The sequence below is a fragment of the Psammomys obesus genome, unplaced genomic scaffold (assembly GCF_907164565.1).
Source record: "Psammomys obesus unplaced genomic scaffold, mPsaObe1.curated_primary_1811, whole genome shotgun sequence".
Taxonomy (NCBI): Eukaryota; Metazoa; Chordata; class Mammalia; order Rodentia; family Muridae; genus Psammomys; species Psammomys obesus.
The window spans coordinates 11777109-11799377 of NW_026585691.1; the positions used below are offsets into that span (position 1 = coordinate 11777109).

The following is a 22269-nucleotide window of genomic DNA, read 5'->3' on the forward strand; positions in this document are numbered from 1 at the left end:
TGGGCATGGTGGCACACACCTGTATATACCAGCATCTGGGAGGCAGCGGCAGGGGGGTCTCTGTGAGTTAGAGGCCAGCCTGGTCTACAAAGTGACTCCAGGACAGCTCAGGCTACCCAGAGAAACTCTGTCTGAAAAAACCAAACCAAAACCAAACAAGAAAAAGAAAGAAAAAGCACATTTTAGATTTCTCTGTTTTGCAATGTGACTTTGCTTTTTTTATGCACAACACCATACCCAATAATTAGTCATTAAACAGTTCATAAAATTACCACCTGTGGAGCACTTAGAAAGTTACTCTAAAACACCCAATGGAAATCAATTCACTTTTATTAATACAATAATTATTTTGTAGCTCTCCAGCCAGTATCCATGATAGTTCATGTGTAAAGCTATAATTTGAAGAGGAGATAAGTCTGAAGCAATATAAAAAAAAAAATCTAAAAATTTTTTCCGTATCTAGTTGCACTCTTCCTGGTATTCTCTGTGGTCAGCAGCACAGTTTAAGATTTATTTACTTTTATTTTACATGTATGGGTCTTTACCATGCATGTATATATGTGCACCATGGAGGCCAGAGGATGAAGACAGTGTCTGATCCCCTGGAACTAGAGTTATAGATGGTTGTGAGCCACCATGTGGGTGCTGGGAATTGAACCCAAGTCCTCTGCGAGAGCAGCTCATGCTCATAACCACTGAGCCATCTCCCATCTCCCATCTCTCCAGCTCCAGGCATCCCATTAGGGATACAAACTTACAAAGCATATCTGTGTTCTGAGGCACTTGAGTGCACAAATCAATGATTTCAAAAAGCATGCTGTGGAAGCCACCCCTCGAATCTCATAAACCTGTGTTCCAGACAACCAGAGTCCCATCACTGCCTTGCTAGATGACTTCAGCCTGAAGCAGTGCAGTACTATGAGAAGCTGTTCCACTACTGCCCTATAAAATATGACGTAGGTTCAAAAATATACATGGATTTTTTTTTTTAATACTCTGTCTATGACAACAGAAGTACCTTGTCTTGGAAAGAGCTTTTGAGTATACCCACCTTCATCTCTGGGCAGTGGGCAAAACAGGCTTCAGAACTCTGAGAATGATACAGAGGCTCTCACAGTTGAAAAGATCCCCAGAGTTCTTTGACTCCCCCCTGAGGAGGGAGCAGCCTTGCAAACCCACAGAGGAGGAAGACAATGCAGCCAGTCCTGACGAGACTTGATAGGCCAGGGTCAGATGGAAGGGGAGGAGGACCTCCCCTATCAGTGGACTTGGAGAGGGGAATGGGAGGAGATGAGGGAGGGACGGTGGGACTAGGAGGAGATGGGGGAGGGGGCTACAGCTGGGATACAAAGTGAATAAACTGTAATTAATATAAAAAATAAAAATTTAATTAAAATAAAAAAAATATTTCAGAGCGATAGTGACACTTGGCAGCTTCATTCACAATCTGATCAAAGTCAGGGAAAGTGTCATCTGCAAACTCCATTTCAGCAATGGCAGCAGCACCAGTGAACAATTCTAGTTCCAAACCCTTGTTCACACATGGACTATTAAACCAGTTTCCATATTTATCTCATAAATAAATGAATAGTACATTGAAGGACTAAAGCCAACATCCTTAACAACTATTATTGCAGTAGGATCTTTGGCCAATGAGTTATCCAAGGCCTTTGTCATTGAATAAAAGGTTTATTTTCTGAGTCTGCTTATATAGTAGGGTCTTTGGGTATTGAAACATAAACATAAACACACATACACACACACACACACACACACACACACACACACACAGAGTTTGTACCACCACACACAGAGGCACACACAGAGTTTATAATTTCTAAGTAAATATCTGTCTAGTTAAATTATTCTAAATTATGTGAAATTACTCTGTAATTTGCTAGGAAGATAGTATCTAATCATTCTTATTCTTTTTCTAAAATGAATTAATAATGTTAATCCAAATTCTAATAGTATCCTCATTGCAAACACAAATTATGTTACTATCTTCCTTCTGTTAGAGACAGTTAGGACACATTTTCTTTGACGACTTGGAGGATCAAGTATGTTGACTATGGTAGTTAGGGTCTTTTTTTTTTTTTAATCCATGAAATTGATCGCTCTCTTAATATCCTATAGTATTTCACATCTTTCTGTTTGCTGTGGTTTTGATATACTAACCCGGACTTTGCACAAGGGGCAGATGTTAATCTTATATGAAATAAAGTTATTAAGTGTTCAATATGCATTATATGAATGTTTGTGCTTCTAACTACACTATTGCTTTTGTTTTGCCTTAAAAGAGAAACTGACAGAAACATGTCACTGAGTTAAAAAGCAGACGTATGTCATTAAAAATTTAAGGTTATATAATAATATTTATTACAAAATTACATCCTCAGTATTTGGTTGAAGATATTTTACAAGTTAGAGAAAACCATCGAAACCAATTCTGGGCTACAGATGTTACTTAGTTGGAAGAATGGCTACCTACCATGAGCCAAGCCTTGTGCACATTCCTGTGAACCTAGCTCTCTACAGGTAGAGGCAGGAGGATCAGGAGTTCAAGGTGATATTCAGCTACATAGCAAGTTCAGGGTGAACCTGGACTACATGAGACCCTGGCTTTATAACAAACAAATAATAACAACACACACACAAAGCAACAACAACAACAAAAATAGAGGTAAGGGGAAGTGTCTCAGTTCTTGCCCTGCAAGCATGCAAACTAGACTTTAGGTCCTGCACACCCACATTAAAAAGCTGGGTTTGGTGGCCTGCCTTAGTGTTTAGGAGGTAGAGACAGGAGAATCCTAGGACAAGCAGGGTAGCTTGGCAAGCTGAATTACCAGCTTCGGTTCAGTGAGAAGCCTACCTCACTAAACAAAGTAGAGAGTGGTCAAGGAAGACACCCAACACTAACCTCTGGGCTCCATGTACATGTGCATACATGTACAGCGCAACTGCACATGAACTCATATACACATTTACACATTCACACTATGTACAAGAAAGCTTTATTTTTTAGTTTCAGGTTGAGTGCACAAAACCAGGCATGGTGACACATGCCTTTAACACCGACATTTGAGAAGTAGAAGCAGGAGGATAAGTTTGAAGGAATTCTCAATAAGAAGCTCATGGCTAGTCTGAGATATGTGAGATGCTGCCTCAAAGTGTAATCAATCAATCAATCAATCAATCAATCAATAGAATGGATAACACTAAAACTCTGCTAATAAGAAGTCTAATTTGTCCTCTGTTTCTATAGGATAAGATGATAGAACTGTCTAGTGTCTAGAGACCTTTTCTATCAGACCAGCATTTCCAGGAGGTTTTTCCTGAAAATTGATATCATTTACATAAGACAGTCTTCGGAGTTTTTGGTGGCTAATGACAAGGCTTTGCTCTAGCAGCTTCAGCCCAATACATCTTCTCCTTTGCTGACATAAATGTTTGTATACCCCAGATGGTGTATGACAATCTCGTCACTGCTATATTGGTCCTACTGCTTTTGAAATTCACTCCTGTGAGAATAACAAGACTAAGAAAAACTGTTGCTATCTACCTGTGCAGCTGGGGGGAAAGCAGACACTTGTGCTGAGAATTGGTTCTCATTTTAACAGAATCAATTAAAAATGGAAGAGTTTTATTCTGTTTCTCCTCTCTCTGAGTAAGCTTTGTAAATGTCATACATTGCCCTTCTAAAATCTTGTTTTCTTTCTTGCTTTTTAGTCAATTGGAAATGCTAAGACAACCAGGAATGACAATAGCAGCCGGTTTGGGAAATACATTGAAATTGGTTTTGATAAGAGATATCGAATCATCGGTGCCAATATGAGAACTTACCTTTTAGAGAAATCCAGAGTGGTGTTCCAGGTAAGCTGGATATGCATACAACACATTCAAATACTTGTGTTGGATTTTTGGATTACTACATAATTACTGTTAAGTGAAACTTTCTTGTGGAGATGAACAACTACTCTAGAGAGGGCACCAAGGACAGAATGAAATAACTATTTTATGGAAATACAGTTTGATGAACAACTGAGCTTATTAGGCTTATTTACATAGCATGGTTGGCTCCAAAGCAGCTCTATCACCATGAAATCCCAAACTATCATGGATGACAACCTCATGGAAGCTGCATCACAGAGCCTCTCTTTCAGCTAACCTTCTATATTTTATGTATTCTAGCATCTCCCCAGATCATTGGCACTGGGGGAGGATGGAGTGAAATTAATGGCTGCAATCCCAGCTGAAGCTCCTGTGACCCAAGCTTCCCTCTGACTACTAGAGTGTATCACAGCTTCATCACCATTCCTTTACACCTACCTACTTGTTTGGGGTTCTGTTCAATTAGTGTCCATGTCTACGAGAGCCAACATAATCTCTTCTCAAAAATGATGACCATTTTATGCCCATGGAAAAAGCCACACTATCACAATTATAAAGCCCTTGCTTGCTAACATAATATACTTTATTTCTTTATGCTCATGAGTATATTCTTACTTGAAATGAAACATGTAAAATGATGCCTGTCAGAGGCAGGGGACTGCCTCTTTAAACTAGTAGTCCTTCAGGGTGGGCACTGATTTAGGTTTAATGTTTCATATTTGTTAACTTTTTAAGTTACTGAATAAAATAATGGATTTGATTATGACATCCATGTACATACATATAATTGTTCCTAGCGCCATACCACTCTTCTACTCTCTGCTGTCCTTCCTTTCTCTTGCTGCTCTATTTTCTTTCTCAGGGTCTTCCTACTTTTATTCATATGTATATGTGAATGCATAGCTATCTAAATATATCTTAAAGCTAGAGTGTGCGTGAGAAAGAAAACATGTTTTGTCTTTCTCCATTCATGACCTCTTGTTCTCTTCCATACCCTGCTTTTAGACATCATTTCCCATCATAGTCTCTATTTTACTTTCATGTTGTATGTTCATGTTTTGTGTGTGTTATGCATTTATTAATACTTAAACTTAGATTCTGCATATAAAGAAAAGGGTGCAGTATTTGTCTTTCTAATTCTGATGTAGTGGTTTTGACTTTTTCTTATAGATGCTTGTTGAAAAGCTTAGTTAGGTAGAGGTGGAATTTATTCATTGTCTCTTATATTTCCCAATTGATACAGAAAGCATTGATCTATAGCTTTAAAGAGTTATAATTTGAACATAACTCAAGAAAAATGAAATATTCCTGTCCTCTTTCCTTCTTTTTGATTCTTAGGATCTGACATTATTTGGGTAGAATAGTAATATTTCCAGGAAAATTGCAAGGGGGGGCTTTTTGAGTTCTTAGTTTTATTAAAGTACTTTAAAATGGATATAGAGGCTTGAGGATAATTTTATTAAAGTTTGAAAGTAAAACAACAATAGAGGAAAGCTCAGAATCCCAGCAACCATCAGGAAGAGGAAAGACAGAGAAAAGTCAGGCCTTTTAAGCTAAGCATGGAGGTCAAAGAAACAGAAAAGGCCTAGAACATCAAGAAACACATGCTTAGGAGTGTTGAGCCTCAGATCTGAGTTCAGAGATACCCAATTCTAGGTTCTTTTACCCTAAAGCAAAGGATTGCAAAGGGACATGGTTAGAAATAGAAACAGACAGCTCATTAAGAAAGGAAAAGCATCTGAGGAGTGGAAGTGAGCTAATGAGCTGAGTAAAGAGCCCAAGGACTGGGCCATGTTGCCCCAGTCCATTATGGAATATTTACATAATGCCAGTCCCACGTTTGAATAGGCAGGGCTTTTTGTGAGATGTTCTTAGAAGACACCCAGTGAGGAAGGGCTTCCGTCCCTTTCTTGCAGACTGGCATTCCTCCTGCTATCCCTGGTGTTTTAGCCCTGCTCTCTTCTGCCACAGAGCTAAAAGAAAGTCTTTATAACCTGGCTGTAAACTGCCATCAAAACCACAGTTGAATATTTGTGTAGGATTTTTGTTGCTACTTAAACTGTTGTTTCTTTCTGAGGGAAAGGGAGGCGCGTTATAAATCACAGCACTAGCGGGTGCACATTCACACATTGTAGGCACAATAGGGAATGTAGATTATCGTCAGAAAATGTCAGGATGGTGACCCACTGCACAACTTATATTGAGACCCAGAGTGTCGATGGATCATTGCTGGATACCGGTTCATTAAAATTAAAATACTCCATATGGCAGGGTCCAGTCTTCTGAAGCCTAAGGTTGTTGTGCCTTTAAAACTATCTTAGCACATACCAAGAGTCATGAGTTGGGATGGCCAGGCACCCCGGCTTTGAGTTTGGGATTGCACCTGATTAAATATTTAATCTTAAATAAATTATACTTGATATGCATACGCTTAAAACGTAGTATTTGATATGTATAGTAAGGCAGTAACCTCCCTCCACTATTACTCTAGTATTTAAGTTACAAACAGTAGTACTATTCACACATTAACACTTGCATAGGATGTTTTAAAAAATTGTCCATCAGTGAGAAGAAAGAATGAGTGAAACATAAATGAATCAAGTCCAGATAGAAATGTGTAGGAAGGTGGGACTGGAGAGCTAGCTCAGAGGTTAAGAGAGGACCTGAGTTCAGGTACCAGTGTCTATTGATGACTAATAACTGTCTGTAACTCCAGTCCCAGGGGATTTAACACCCTCTTCTGGCTTCTACATACACTACACAATTGTGGTACACAGATAAACATTCAAGAACACACATAATGTAAAAATTATACATAATGTATAAATATATAAATAGATATACATAATGTAAAAATTAATCTTTGAAAAAAAGAAATTTGTAGGACTTTGAGCAAAGGTAACCTAGATAGGAAACTGGCCTTGTTTATAATGTTGACCAATGGCTAGGACTGCCTAATGAAGAATGGAAAGGCTTACTCCTCTCTGCAGGTGTGATGTGAAGTCTAGCCCCTCCCTGTCTCCCCCAGTATAGAACAGTGAGAATGTTTGTTATATCGAATGACTCACAGTCACAATAAGTAGGCTGGGTATTGGCCGTCCTGTACAAAGGTGACAGGACTGTTTCTGCAGACCCACCTGCTTTTCCAGTCTCTGTGTGCTGAGCCACCTGATCTTTTACCTCCTCGTGCTTGGGATCATTGCTGTGTTTGCTCAGTGTCCCGTGCCCCTGCAGCAGGCTTCAAGACTTCCCTTAACCTTATTAACACTAATCTTTATCCAGATGCAAAATCTAAAAGTACGTTGATTGGATTTTAGTATTCAGCTTCATATGTACAATAACTTTTTCTACTCTGTGGAAAAAGACTAAGGAAATACTAAGAATTTACCTTAGATGATAAGTTATTATCCTTTATTTTATCAAATTTATTTTTATAAGAAAATATATAATACATATTATGTAATACAAAGTATATAGAGAGTACATTTATGTATTTATTATAGTCACCAGAGATCATCTCTAAAATATGGCAAAAATAAGATTAATTTCTTTTAGTCACAGTAGTAGGAGTACCATGAATACAGAAGTATTGATAGAAAATGGTGGTGAGGCTTACAATAAAGAAATTATTTTAGCCTTCTCAGAATCATTGGTGTCCAATGATTGTGGCCATCTATCAGCCGGTCACTGACTCAGAAAGCATTACTAAGCCAGGCACAGCAGTGCAGGCCTCTCAGGAGGCTGGCTCAGGTGACGCATAGGTTCAAGGCCTGGCTGATCTACAGAGCAGTTCAGAGCCAGGCAGGATGTTAAGACTGCCTCAAAATAAAAAGTCCAGACGGATCTGAGTGATGGTGCAGTGGTCGGGAACACTGGCCTAGCGAGTCCGAGGCCTTGAGTTTAGTCCGTAATATCCAAAACCTAAAACTCTTGCTAGCTGATATTTCATACTGAATATGACTAATACATTTATACTTTTTTTTTTTCAAGAGGCAGAGTCTTACTGTTTTACCTATCTGGCTTCAAGTCTCAAGTCTCAAGCCATCCTCCTACCTTGTAAATATGCTATAAGCCATAAAGTTTAATTATTTAAATCAGCAATTTAAATAATTTGATAAATTTAAATGGAAAATTTGGAGATTTATTGAAATAATAAAATATGAAAATTATTTACTGTAATAGGTTTTCCTGAGTTTTATATTAAAATGCTACAATTGAAAACTCTTCTCATTTCAAAGGCAGAAGAGGAGAGAAACTACCATATCTTCTATCAACTCTGTGCTTCAGCAAAGTTACCTGAGTTTAAAATGCTGCGATTAGGTATGGATTTGGCACTAGGTTTATTGTATTGGTGTGTTTTTCTGTTACATTTTGAGTTCTCCAGCTTGTCAAGAAATATTACTTTGTACTAAAATATTTATGAATAAAATGATTCTTGAAGGTCTGCAGCTGGCTTTAGGATCCCCATGGGTGTGGGTGACTGGCTCTGTCAGGTTCAGGATTGACCTTGTGGCAACTGATTAAGGTAGGCAAGGTAGATGGGCTCAGCTTTCTAGCCGCTGCTGTTTTGTTTTGTTTTTAGACAGGGTTTCTCTGTGTAGCCTTGGCTGTCCTGGAACTAGCCCTGTAGGCCTCGAACTCACTGATATCAGCCTTCCTCCGCCTCCCAAGTGCTGAGATTAAAGCCGTGTGTCACCACCACCTGCCTCACCTCTCTGCTTTTATATATGTTTGAAAACTGCTTTGATGAGAGAAGAAAGCAGTTTGTGTGGAATTAAACCTGAAGAAAATTATCATTTACCTATTTCACCAATTAAGATAAAGTCTTGCATCTTATATGGATGTGAGTTTAAAATGGACAGACTGCAAAGCCTAGTTATACCAGTGTGCTGTCACTGCCTGTAATTCAGCATGTTTGTAAGGTTCCTTACAAACATGAGAGTTCCTCCTCTTAGACTAAAAACCTTTCCCTTCCCTTCACTGCAGGAAATGCAGATAGTTTTCATTACACGAAGCAAGGAGGCAGCCCTGTGATCGAAGGAGTGGACGACGCGAAGGAGATGGCGCACACCAGGCAGGCCTGCACTCTGCTTGGTAATGTCATTCCTTTCTTGAACTCTTTTAGTGCTGGCCAGTTTGACTCCAGTAGGCTTTGTTTGGAATATTGGTTTGTCTTTGTGTTAACTGGTGAACAGTGCTGAGAGTTTCCATATACATGGAACACATGAAGAGTCTTAGAATGGTTCTAGGAATGGATCAAGGTAATGGTTGCTCAACCTTGTAAATGCACCGAAGATTTTTGAGTTACACCTTAAAAACCTATTTTCAGCATCAGGAGAAGTAAGATTAACTTTTAACTTAAACTTTTACAAAAAATCTAGGCTTTGAAACTAAATGAAATAGATTTTTGTTTAAACTCACATTCTGTTGGTCTTTTTTCTTTGTTTCGGGGCTTGCTTGGTTTTGGGGGGTTTGGTTTTTATTTGTTGGTAATGTTTGGAGAGAGGTTTTCACTGTGTAGCCCAGCTTGGTCTTGGACTTGCAGTCCCTCCGCTTCAGCCCTCGAGCGTGGGGATGGAGGCATGTGCCCTGTGCCAGCAGGGCTCTGCCTGGGCTGTCTTCACTGCTGCCAACAGGCTCTTTTGTAGCTAAGAAGCTTAACTCAGTTGGCATGGTAACAGAACACATGTGTTCTACCGTTTGCTTTTTGTTGTTTTGGACAAAGGAGTTTTCAATTCTCTTATTGTTTGAGAATTTCATATATGCACACAGTGTTATTCCAGTGTTTTTGAAACAGATGCCACTGTTCTCTCTGTTGAGTCCCCATAAGAATCAGTTCATATTTAGAGCTGCACAACTATTAAAGATGTTCTTCTTTTATAATAAAACCTTAAAATAGGAGTAACTCAAGTATCATTTTGGTCTTTAGAGGCATACCATCAGGTAAGGGAGCTTAAGTCCTGAAGCACAGTAGGACGTGCTAAAAATGCAGACGCTCATACCGTTTCACAAAGCTGTGGACTCAGAATCTGCATTTTAGCAAGGTCTGCCAGTAAGTCCCAGAGAACACTGTTCTACCTAAGAATTTAAAAGGGCCCTCTGTATCTGTGGCCTAGTAAGTATCCAGACAGTCCTGATGAGACCTGACAGGCTAGGGTCAGATAGTAGGGGAGGAGGACCTCTCCTATCAGTAGACTGGGAGAAGGACATGGGGGGGGGGGGGGGGGGGAAGGGAAGGTAAGACTGGGAGGAGATAAGGGTGAGGGCTACAGCTGGGATACAAAGTGAATAATTGTAATAAATAATAATAATAATGAAAAAATTTAAAAAATTAATTTAAAAGGGACAGTATAGTGCTGGGTGTTGTAGCACATGTCTTTAATCCCAGCACTCAGGAGGCTGAGGCATGAGAAGCTGAATTTGAGGCCAGTCTGGTCTACAGAGTGAGTTCAGGACAGCCAGGGCTACACAGAGAAACCCTGACTCAAAAAAAAAAAAAAAAAAAAAAAGAGAGAGAGAGAAAGAACAAAAGACAGGAAAAAAGTCATTCCATAATCCAGAAAATAGTAAAACTATTCACCATAAGGTAAATTCTTAATTGTCCTCTATAAAAATGTTTTGAAATAGTTTTACCAATTTTACTTGCAGGATTGTGTTTAATAATTTCCCATTAATTTATTTATTCACTTTACATCCTGATCACAGCACCCTCTCTCCTCTCCTCCCCTCCCCACCCATTCCACCCTCCTCTTCTCCTCAGAGAATGGGAGGCTCCCTGGGTACCAGCCCACCCTGGCACATCAAGTGGCAGCAGGACTGAGCATATATCCTCTCCCACTAGAGGCCAGACAAGGCAGCCCAGCTAGGGGAAAGAGATGCAAAGGGAGGCAGCAGAGTCTGCTCCACTCCAGTTGTTAGAGGACTAGCATAATGACCAGGCTGCACGTCTGCTACATATGTGCAGGTCTAGGCCCAGTCCATAAGTGCTCTTTGGTTGGTGGTTCTGGCCCCCTCAGTCGTTCCTCCCACTCTTCCACAAGACTCCTAGAGCTCCACCTATTGTTTGGCTGCGAGTCTCTACATCTGTGTCCATCAGCTGCTGGATGAAGCCTCTCAGAAGGCAGTATGCTAGGCTCCTTTCTGCAAGCATAGCAGAAGGTCATTAATAGGCTCTCTCCCATGGGATGGGTCTCAAGTTGGGGCAGTCATTGGTTGGCCATGCTCTCAATCTGTGCTCCATCTTTATTCTTGCACATCATGTAGGCAGGACAGATTTTAGATTGGAGGTTTTATGAGTGGGTTGGTGTCCCTCTTCCTCTACTGAAAGTCCTGCCTGTCTGCAGGAGGTGGCCACTTCAGGCTCCATATCTCCCAATGCTAGAGGTCTCAGCTAGGGTCACCCCCATAGATGCCTGAGAGCCTCCCCCATTCCAGGTCTTTGGCTCGTCCCAGAGATTACCCCCCCCAGATTTCTGTTCTCTCTCCCTCCCCTGCTCTCCCCACATCTGATCCCCAACCCCATTTCTCTTCCACCCAGATCCCTCCCTCTATCCAATTCTAATGTCTAGTTTATTTTTCCTGGATACAGTGGTCTGGGCTGGCATCTGTGGTCTCTTAGAGTCTGTAAGACATTTTAGAGTCACTGTTGAGAAGTTGGCTGTAATTCTGATACCTTTACATGTTACTTGGCTTTTTTCTCTTGCAGCTTTTAATTTTTTCTTTGTTCTGTAGATTTAGTGTTTTGATTATTATGTGGCAGAAGGATTTTCTTCTCTGGTCCAATCTATTGGTGTTCTGTAATCTTCTTGTATGTTTATAGGCATTTCTTTCTTTAGATTGGGGAAGTTTTCTTCTGTGATTTTGTTGAAAATATTTTCTAGGCCCTGGAGCTGTGAGTCTTCTCCATTTTCTATTCCTATTATTCTTAAGTTTTGTCTTTTCATAGTGTCCTAGATTTTTTGATGTTTTTTGTCAGGAACTTTTTAGATTTAACTTTTTTTTTTTTTTGAATGATGTATCGATTTCTTCAATTGTGTCTTCTACACCTGAGACTGCCTCTTCCATATCTTGAATTCTGTTGATAATGCTTGCAGCTGTAGTTCCTCTTCTGTTCCCTAGGTTTTCCTTTTCCCAGAGTCTCTCAGTTTGTGTCTTCTTTGTTGCTTCTACCTTCATTTTCAGGTCTTAAATTGTTTTATTCATTTCCTTCACCTGTTTGATTGTATTTTCCTTTATTTCTTTAAGAGATTTATTCATTTCTCTTTAAAGGCCTCAGGAATTGCTGTAATAGGATAGCTGGGCTCTGGTGGTGCCATATTGTCCTGGGTCTTGTTAATTGTGTTCTTACACTGGCCTTTAGCCATATGGTTATCCCTGGTATTGGCTGGATGTTCCTGGGGCTGGCAGGCCATGGGCCAAACAGTGGAATTCAGGAAATAGCATGCTGCTTACCTCTGCTGGCTCTGCCCCAGAATGTACCTGGGTTCCTGCAAGCCTTCTTGGGAAGGGGGGCAGAGCCTTGGGCCTGATGATGGAGCTCAGGGGACAGAGTACAGCCCACCTCTGCTGGCTGTGCCCCAGGTGGACTCAGCAGGCATGGGAATGGCAGGGAGGGATCTAACTTGGATGTTCCTGAGGCCTGCCAGGCCTTAAGGGGAGGAATGCGATGGAAACTTAGAGGACAGCAAACAGCTCACCTCTGCTGGCTGTATTCCAGGTGGACTTGGCCATGTTTAATATTCTAGAACTTATTTTTGTCACCAAAGAAATGAAGCTGGATCTGGTAAAAGCCAGAAAGTATCCAACTTTCTAATCTCACCTTATCATTTAAGTCGTGTTCAAACGCTGTGTTTAGACTTCACTCAATAACTTGGGATATAAACTATCTGAATACTTCCAATCTTGGGATCTTTTTAAATTTCTAATTAATTGATACTTAAAATTAATCCAATGATTTAGGCTTATTGGGCTGCAGTATTCATTTGGAGTAGGAATAAATAGTAGCAATAATATTAATTAAATACTTATATATCTGGAATGTGACTATAATGATTATTTTTTAATACCTCTTATGTCCAGATATGCTTTGTACACTATGTCACTATGTCGTTTAATATTGTAGACACTCTTTGAAGAATTATTCCCTTATCTCAAATGAAAAACATCAAAGCTTAGATAGATGAAGAACTTCTGTGTGAAGTGGCAGGTTGGTAGCAGTGCCAGGACATGGGACCATATCATGCACTCTCCACCACCCACAATGTGAAACTGCCTATTGTGTCAAAAGATGAAAGTATTGTTATATGTGACTATGTATGTAATATGTAAATCTGCCAATATTCAAGAATTAATAGTAGACTTAAGATTTTGTTATAGCTGGGCATGGTGGCACATGCCTCTAATCCCAGCACTTGGGAGGCAGACACAGGTCGATCACTATGAATTCGAGGCCAGCTTGGTCTATAGAATGAGCTTCAGGACAATCAAGGACTGGAGTTTGGGTCCTAGTACCCAAGCAATAATCCAGTGCCTATAACTCTAGCTCTGAGAGGAATTCCGTCTCAAAAAATAAAAGCAACAAATTTTTTTTTCTTGTAATTACTTTGTTGCTATTCTGACATCGGTTTCTTGTTTATCTACTCTATTTCAGGAATTAGTGAATCTTACCAAATGGGAATTTTTCGAATACTCGCTGGCATCCTTCATTTAGGCAATGTCGGATTTGCATCTCGAGATTCAGACAGCTGCACAATACCTGTAAGTTCACAGCAAGCTGAATGTGATGGCGACTGTCTGTTAATTTTGTTTGTTTGTTTAGGATAGCCTCTAGGGCTTGCACATGCTAGGCAAGCACTGTGTTTGAAACATTGGCACTGTGTGGGGTTTTTTGAACATAGTTCTGGGGGGCAAATTCAGTCTTTGCGCTTGCAGAGCAGGAACTTTGCCTGCTGAGCATTTACCTAGACCTACAGTATTTTCATTCATTTATTCTGTGTTTTTGTACGCATGTATAAGCACACAGGTACACAATACTGTATGTGTACAGAGGCCGGAAGAGGGCATTGGATCTCTCAGAGCTAGAGTTATAAGCACTGGGTTGTTACTTGGGTACTAGGACCCAAACTCCAGTCCTGATCATTGTGTAGCAGGCACTTTTAACTACTGTCCTATCTTTTCAGCCTCATTATTTGTTTGCTTGTTTGTTTGTTCATCCACTTATATGTTATGAGTGCTGGCATGTATGTGCCACCACATGTGGAATCCATAGTACATCTTTTGGGAGTTGGTTCTCACCTTCCACCCCATTGAGGTAGGTCTCTTGTTTCTACCTGTTCTTGGTGTTCTAGAGTAGGAGCCTTTAGCCAGTTCTCCTGTCTTTGCTTTCTATATCATCATGGAGTACTGGGATTCCAGATGATACAAACTGCACCCAGCTTTTTACCTGGATCCCATAGATGGAAGTTAGGTCATCATATGTGGCAAGTTCTTTTTCCCACTCAATCATCTCTCTGTCCCTAGTTTTTTTTTTTTTTTTAAAGGAGAAAATGATGGGTCTGATTTAAACTCCTAAATTCTTTTAAGAAAATACTACTTAAAAAAAAAAAAAAAAAGTCTTGTCTTGTGGCCTAAGTTGGCCTCAACTTGTAACAATCCTCCTGCCTCAGCCTGCTGAATGCTGGTGTTACAAGTGTGCATAATCATATCTAGCACGAGTTTTTTTCAAAAGCTGCTTTATTGAGATATAATTTATTTACCAACACCAATACATAGTTTTGAGTATGGTCATAGATATTTAGATATGTACAACCATCACCACAAATACTTAAAATACTTTCAGAAGGAAGCCTAGTTCCCTTACCTATTGCCAACTTGTACCCCTCATCTCCTCAACTCAAACACTCCTGGGTCTACTTCTTTTCTCTGTAGAGTTGCCTATTCTGGACACTAATATAAACTGAATCATGTAAGTATGTGGTCTTTCAAAGTTTATCCATGCTGTAGCACATATCACTTCTTCAAGATCAGTAGTTGCATCCATTCACATAAGGTCTACAGAAGACATGTAAGGGATGCAGGGATATGTCAGTTATTAAAGAATTACAACCTAAAAAACCCCTTAAGTAACACCAGACTGTCATCTTCAAACCTTCAGTGGCCCGCGAATAAAGGTCAACCATGGTCTTTATGGCTTTATTTTACACATTTTCTGCTTTACTTTAGTAATTTTAGCCCCTCCTCTTGCTGGTTTCCCTTCTACTACAGAAGTTATTTTTTCCTCCTGCTGTTACCCTCAACTTAGACAGCTTTCCTCTTCTTGACCAACAAGTACCTGCTATTCTTTCACATCCTAATCTATGATATAAGTTCATTGTCTTCTGCCTTGCTGGCTAGAGTGAACTTCTCTCCTGTGGATTCTCAGTACTGTGTTTGCCTCTTTACAGTGTTTTACACTTCAATATCTTTTACACTTCAATATCTATGTCCCTTAGAACTGCAAGCACTGGTTATTATGAGATACCATGAACAAGACAACTTATAGAAGAAAGAGTTTATTAGGGGCTTAAAGTTTCAAAGAGTGAGTCCATGACCATCACAGCAAGGAACATGGTATCAGGCAGACAGGTGTAGCTGAGAGCTTATGTCTTGATCTACAAGCATAAGGTAGATATAAAGAGACACTGGGAGTGGTATAGACTTTTGAAACCTCCAAATCTGCTCCCATTGACACACCTTCAAGAAAGACAAATCTCCCAATCCTTCCCAAACAGTTCCATCAACTGGGGACCAAGTATTAAAATATATGAGCTGCTGGGGTCCATTTTTATTCAACCACACAGGAGCCATATTTGTTTTTGTTTATTGGTACCGATTTGTTGACTAGCTGACAAATTTCTGACTGAGTGATTGAATATGTCCTAAGAGAGATACAGGCAAATCTATGAAGAACCAAGAAAGTTTTTGTTGTTGTTTAAAATGAACCCTACAAGAGATTGCGAAGTGACATCCAGATGCTGAGTTATGGATGCTTTTGATTATGCTCAATGATGAGGTGGAAGTGATGTTGATATCCCTGTGACAGAGATAGTGCTGAATTGTGTTACTTCCCTTTTCAGGAATTATTCTTTGATTGATCTGGCCATGAGCAATAACACATTCTCTTTTGATAGCCCAAGCACGAGCCTCTTATCATCTTCTGTGACCTCATGGGAGTGGCTTATGAAGAGATGTCTCACTGGCTCTGCCACCGAAAGCTGGCTACTGCCACAGAGACATACATCAAGCCCGTCTCCAAGCTGCAGGCTACAAATGCCCGAGATGCTTTAGCAAAGCACATCTATGCAAAGCTCTTTAATTGGATTGTGGATCACGTCAATCAGGCTCTCCACTCTGCTGTCAAGCAGCACTCTTTCATTGGCGTCCTAGACATTTATGGGTAAGTGCGTTTGGCTTTCTGCCCTACTCTGCTGGAAACCTGTTGTTTGTCGGGAGTGTTTTGAAACTGAGCACTATTTAATTTTGTTTTCTACTGGAGAAGAGAAGGAATTCTACTTATAACCATTCAGAAGTGCCTTTGATGATGGAGATGAAATAATGCCAAAAAGAAAAATAATTACGCATTGCTTAAACAAAAATTAGCTCAACTCCAAAGCCTATTTACTAAGTTGGTAGTTCCAATTAATTATTTTTCAGATTCTCGAATGATAAGTTATTGGATTTCTAAAAATATTTTCATTTCTAGTTGCTTTCTCTGGATACTGGATACTGTAGGTGAACCCTTTCTGTGCATGGACTTGCTTGGCAGCTAATTTTTCACTCTGGTTCAGTTTTTCAGAAGAACCTCTGATTACTATTTCTGTCTCCCTTCTCTGTGTGAAATGTTGAAAGTATACATTGACAGAAACTGTGGCTTTAGCATAGTCCTATTGTTTCCTCCTGGAGAATGAATGAGCCTCACAAACCACCCAAGGGAGGACCACACAATGGGAAGCTTTGTTTCAGCTGATGCTCATCATAGTCTGTTTTTCCACCTTTCAAAACTTTATCTGAGATATAAAGAAAATGTGATCATGTTAAGGAACTTAATTTTTCTCTTCCGTGGGTGCATATTTTAAGTATTTTTAAAAGCTATTTATTCTTTTTTTTCTTCCTACCTGACTTTTTGGTATTACAGATTTGAAACATTTGAGATAAATAGTTTTGAACAGTTCTGCATAAATTATGCAAATGAAAAACTACAGCAACAATTCAACATGGTAAGAATTTCCTTTATTGAATACAATTCTGCTATAATTTTTTCTTTTGAGTTCCTAGGCATTTGTTTGTTTTTAAGAAGCTGGGTCTCTGAAATAAACTCCTGAACTGTAATTATTGGGTTTAAAATAATGAAACTGCCAGGGAACAGAGCATTACAAATTGATGTAACATTAGAAAAAATGTTTTGGCAGTTATTCCTTATCTGGAATAATGAACATTTGGGACAAATAATTTAACTGAGAGATGCAGGAAGTGGGCAGGCACTAACATTGAGTCCTTCTGCTTGCTGTTTGGAAGCCAACTATATGTAGAGTTATAACTAACACCATCTATTGTGTTAGCAAGATGTCAGCATTTCATAATTCTCTACTCAGTGGTCTAAGTTCTTCACTGAGGCAATGGCAGTGGGTGCATTTTGGGAGTGGTCCATATTAGCTTTGAGCTAACTTTGCATTCCAAGTATTGGATTACAGACTTGCCACCACACACCACCCAGTTCAAACAATTCTTTGCCTGAAATAAATGATAAATTTTCCTCAAAATAATCCATACTTTAATCTATAAACTGTTTAGTAGTGTAAAACAATGAAATGTGCTTCAGAAGCACCCTTAATTTTCAGAAAGAACAAAGTTTACCGCAGTAGGTAAAGCTAGAGATAGCATAGTTCATTTTTAGGTTTTGGTGCATCCTTTAAAAGAAGAAAAAAAGGTTTCAACTGTGGTAGAATAGTGTGCTGTGATTAGATGCTGTTTGTTTTCAAACTTTATTTTCTATGATTTGGAAACCTTTTGCATATATACATATGTCTATATATACATATTGCTGAATATAGACCAGTAACTCAAAAAACAAAGACAAAATAAAGTTTAAAATTGAGAAGTCAAAAAAGCTGATAAGCATATTTTTTTTTACAAAAATGATTTATTTTATGTGCATTTGTGTTTTCCCTGCATATAAGTCTTTGTAAGGATGTTGGATCCCTTGGAACTGGAGTTATAGACAGTTGTGAGCCACCATGTGGGTGCAGGGAATTGAACCTGGCTCCTCTGGAAGAGTAGCCAGTGCTCTTAACTGCTGAGCCATCTCTCCAGCTCCCTGATCAGCATATTCCTTTAAAATGTGAAAAAAATACTAAAAAAAAAAAATAGCAAAGAAAATTTAAATTTTCTGCATATAGGCATTCAGATTGGGGTTGTGTACATTTGGGACTAAAATTTTAAACTTTTAGGGTGTTTGACATTATCAAATATAAGTACTTTGATAGACATTTGAACCATCTTTGTTTAGCAAGTGCAGCTGTTTGATACAATGAAATAATGTAGGAGTGATCTTTCAAACCTTATGGTTTTTTCATGATAACAGGGCTCATTCTCATCCAGTTAAGGATGGTTGTGAGCCAACTGTGGGTACTAGGAACTGAATTCAGGTCCTCTGCAAGAACAAGTTCTCTTAAAAACTGAGCAGTCTCTCTAGCCCCCAAATCCTTGGTTCTTGATGGTACCTTGCTTACTCCTTTATCAATAAAAAGAACAGAAGACATTTGTTAGTTAGAATCATATGGATTACATGATGGGTTTTGTTTGGGGGGGGGTTTGTTTGTTTGTTTGTTTGGGTTTTTTGTTTTTTGTTTTTTTTTTTTTTCTGAGACAAGGCTTCTCTGTGTATCCCTCACTGTCCTGGAACTCACTCTGTAGACCAGGCTGGCCTCAAACTCAGAGATCCACTTGCCTCTGCCTCCCAAGTGCTGGGATTAAAGGTGTGCGCCACCAGTTCCTGGCTTGGATGGTCTTTTTGATAAAGGATTATTACTACAAATGAGACACGATGATATTGCCCTAAGTGTAGTATATCATGTCAAAGTTGTAAGTACACAAAAAGGGAGAGAGAGAAGAGTGTATGTATGTGTGTGTGTATGTGTGTGTGTATGTGTGTGTATGTGTATCAAAAATATTTTGTCACTTTTGAGTTCTAAAGCTTGGGGTCCTAGAAAATAGGTATGTTAAGTCACAGCCACAAAAACCTAGTTTATTTAGAAAAAAAAAATGGCAAGAAAGAGTGAGCCAAAGAATCCAGAAGAAATAAGTAAAGAGAAACTTAAGAGCCAGTAGCGGTCATTAGCATCTGTAGTGAGATTAGAAGCTGTGTTGTCAGCCAACTTGGTTGGAGCAGAGGCAGTGGTTGGATTGGCTTTCCCATCTGGACCAGTTTAAGCTTCTGTTCAGCTCAGAATGTGATCACAAGCTCTTTCCCTATCTGGATGAGGATTTTTGTTATTCTCCTTTGTAATGCCATTAACATTTGTACTTTTATGTTTTTGTGGCTACCTGACTTCTCCCAGTTCTCTCCCAGCATCCATGTCTGTGCTGTTGACCACATGCAGTGACCGACACATAGTATAGACTCAATACATGATCCGATTAAAGAGTGAGCACAGTGGTGTGGATGGTGCCTGAAGCCGTAGCAGGGTATCCGTGGATTGGTAGTGTGCGTGCCTGCTTCCAGTATTCAGTGTACACTCCAGAAAAGTGAGCCCTAGATTCCCTGTCTGAGGAGAACAATCAAGGCTGACATACAAGGACAGCTGTTATTTAATTCTGAGGCACCCGTCCTTCCGCACACAGCAGCTTAGAAGAACCACTGCCTGGTATGTTCAGTAATCTGGAAAGCGTTCTTTCTGCATTACTGGTCAATGCCAGCTAAGGCATTCCTGTGCCTCATGTTAATAGCCCTGTACAGAAGTTTAGGCAAAAATATATGATGCAGTTTGGAGATGTGTATTTTAAAAAAATCACAAGGACTATGTATTTTTCTGCTATTTGAAACATTTATAGGCCTGGTGTGGTGATGCATGCCTGTAATCCCAGCACTTGGGAGGCTGAGGCAGAGTGCAAATTCAAAGCTGGCCTGGGCTACCTAGAGAATCTTAGGCTAACCCTGGTCTGCATCTTTAGGCCCTGTCTCAAATATAGCAAACAAATTAAAAAAAAAAACATTTTACATGCTTAGATTTATTTGTTCTTGGTGAATGCTTGTAGCTGAGGTCTTCTGTGTATGATTTTAGTCACGCTTCTTCATGAGGTGGGAAGCCATGAGCTATATCCTGTTGTTGACATCCCTGTTAGAGTCTACAGAAATGTTCTTCTTGATTACATTCTTTATGGTAATGATCTAAGAATGCTATTTTCTCTTTATTTCAGCATGTCTTCAAATTGGAACAGGAGGAATATATGAAGGAACAAATTCCATGGACACTGATAGACTTTTATGATAATCAGCCTTGCATCAATCTTATAGAATCTAAACTGGGCATTCTAGATTTGCTGGATGAGGAGTGTAAGGTGATTATGATTTCCTGGAGTACGTAGCCTGCCAAGATAGATGCATCAAGGGGACAAGACAAGTGGGGGCAAGCAGAGACTCTTCAGTCTATCACCGTAACAAGTCAGGGGTCACTCTTTCATTCTGAAGGGACACTAGACCCCCAAGCTTCCCCTTAAATCTTTTGTTGTTGTTATTTAAGTGTGTGTGCGTGCGTGTGTGATGCACACATGCCATGGCATATTGTAAATCAGAACAATTTTCATGAGCCAGTTCTTTCCTTGAGCTGTGAGATCTGGGAGTTGTACTTAGCTCCTCAGGCTTACAAAGCACATGCTTTTGCATGCCGAGCCATCTCACTGGCCCCAACTCCAGGGAGTCTAATTAAAACTGAAACGAGGAAAATTTTCCTTCTGTTTTTAGGTGACTACAAATTGACATTAGGTGCAGTTGCTACCACTTTTTATCGTTTTAGTTTTAATTTATATTTAATGTTTTTGTTCAGCAATATGACATATTGAAAGAAATACAAGAAACTACAAAAAATTATTTTGAATAATAGTTCTAAATAGCTAAGTTTTGAATAGTGTCTAGTTCTTTGTTATTGACATAAGTAATAGTGTTTAGCTTTAACATTTAAAGATGTAGCATGTTAGAAAATCAGTGGATCTGCCAATTTATTACTGAATGACCTTAGGCAAATCTATTTTTTTCTTAATCTTTCTTTAGTTTATACAATTTATTTATACAATAAATCAGAGCTTATCATATATTAGCCCTCATAAGAATCTAAACTTATTATGTTATTACCTTACCAGGCCACAGAGGAAGACAAAGAAGCCAGTCCTGATGAGACCTGATAGACTAGGGTCAGATGGAAGGGGAGGAAGACCTCCCCTATCATTGGACTGAGGGAGGGGCATAGGAGGAGAAGAGGGAGGGTAGGATTGGGAGGAGAGGACTATGACAGTTGTCATAACAAAAAATAACAACCTAGTGATGATAAGAGGGAAAAAATGTAAGGAGTGTACAGAATGAGGCTACTCAAGTACTTGTCTTAAAAACAGGGACATATACTAAAGTTTTTAGAAATGGCAAGAGTCGATGACCAGTTCAAATCTTACTGGGTTAAATTAGTATTTCACTGCGTGTAAATGTTTTCTCCATTTAACAAATTTTATAAAAAGGTATGCCTAATAGTTTTATTTCGTCTTTAACTTGTAAAACCTTTATTGTGTTAAAAATAATTAAGTATTGATTTGATGATTCCTGGTATAGGTAGATTGCTGGGCCACCCCATGGTCTCAGCCATGCTGTTCATCAGTGGCTAGCTTGTGCTGCTGAAAGGAAGAACGAATTCCTACCTTGGACATAGGAACTGGTGTCTATTCCTGATGTACCGGAAGACCATTGGTACTCATTTCTCTTTCTTTTTTCTCCCAAGATGCCTAAAGGCACAGATGACACATGGGCCCAAAAACTATACAACACACATTTGAACAAATGTGCCCTCTTTGAGAAGCCCCGCATGTCAAACAAAGCTTTCATCATCAAACATTTTGCTGACAAAGTAAGAACACTTTTTGTCTTTTTTCTCTTTAATACTTTTTAATACTTTATAATAAAAATCAGTAGTCAAGTCTTATTTTTTCTTTGCAGTGCTTGCTTTCTTTAAGGTCCTTTAAGCAAATGAGTCTTCAGTACTGGCATCTTGCTTTTCTCCTACTTTAACGTCAGTCGATTACATACTAAATAAATATGGGTATTTTGTCTGAAATTTTTTAATCAAGAAACTGAAAACCAAA

General features: G+C 39.3%; 1 protein-coding gene across 1 annotated transcript in view; it reads left to right on the plus strand.

The window, feature by feature from the left end:
- Myo5a (myosin VA) overlaps positions 1–22269 on the plus strand; it is a 145293-nt gene that overhangs the window by 65764 nt on the left and 57260 nt on the right. The window contains exons 6-13 of the mRNA XM_055596857.1: positions 3730–3873; positions 8130–8211; positions 8878–8985; positions 13541–13647; positions 16059–16324; positions 17063–17144; positions 20344–20484; positions 21909–22034. Coding sequence (XP_055452832.1) covers positions 3730–3873; positions 8130–8211; positions 8878–8985; positions 13541–13647; positions 16059–16324; positions 17063–17144; positions 20344–20484; positions 21909–22034 — 1056 coding nt within the window. The remainder of the gene's footprint in view (positions 1–3729; positions 3874–8129; positions 8212–8877; positions 8986–13540; positions 13648–16058; positions 16325–17062; positions 17145–20343; positions 20485–21908; positions 22035–22269) is intronic.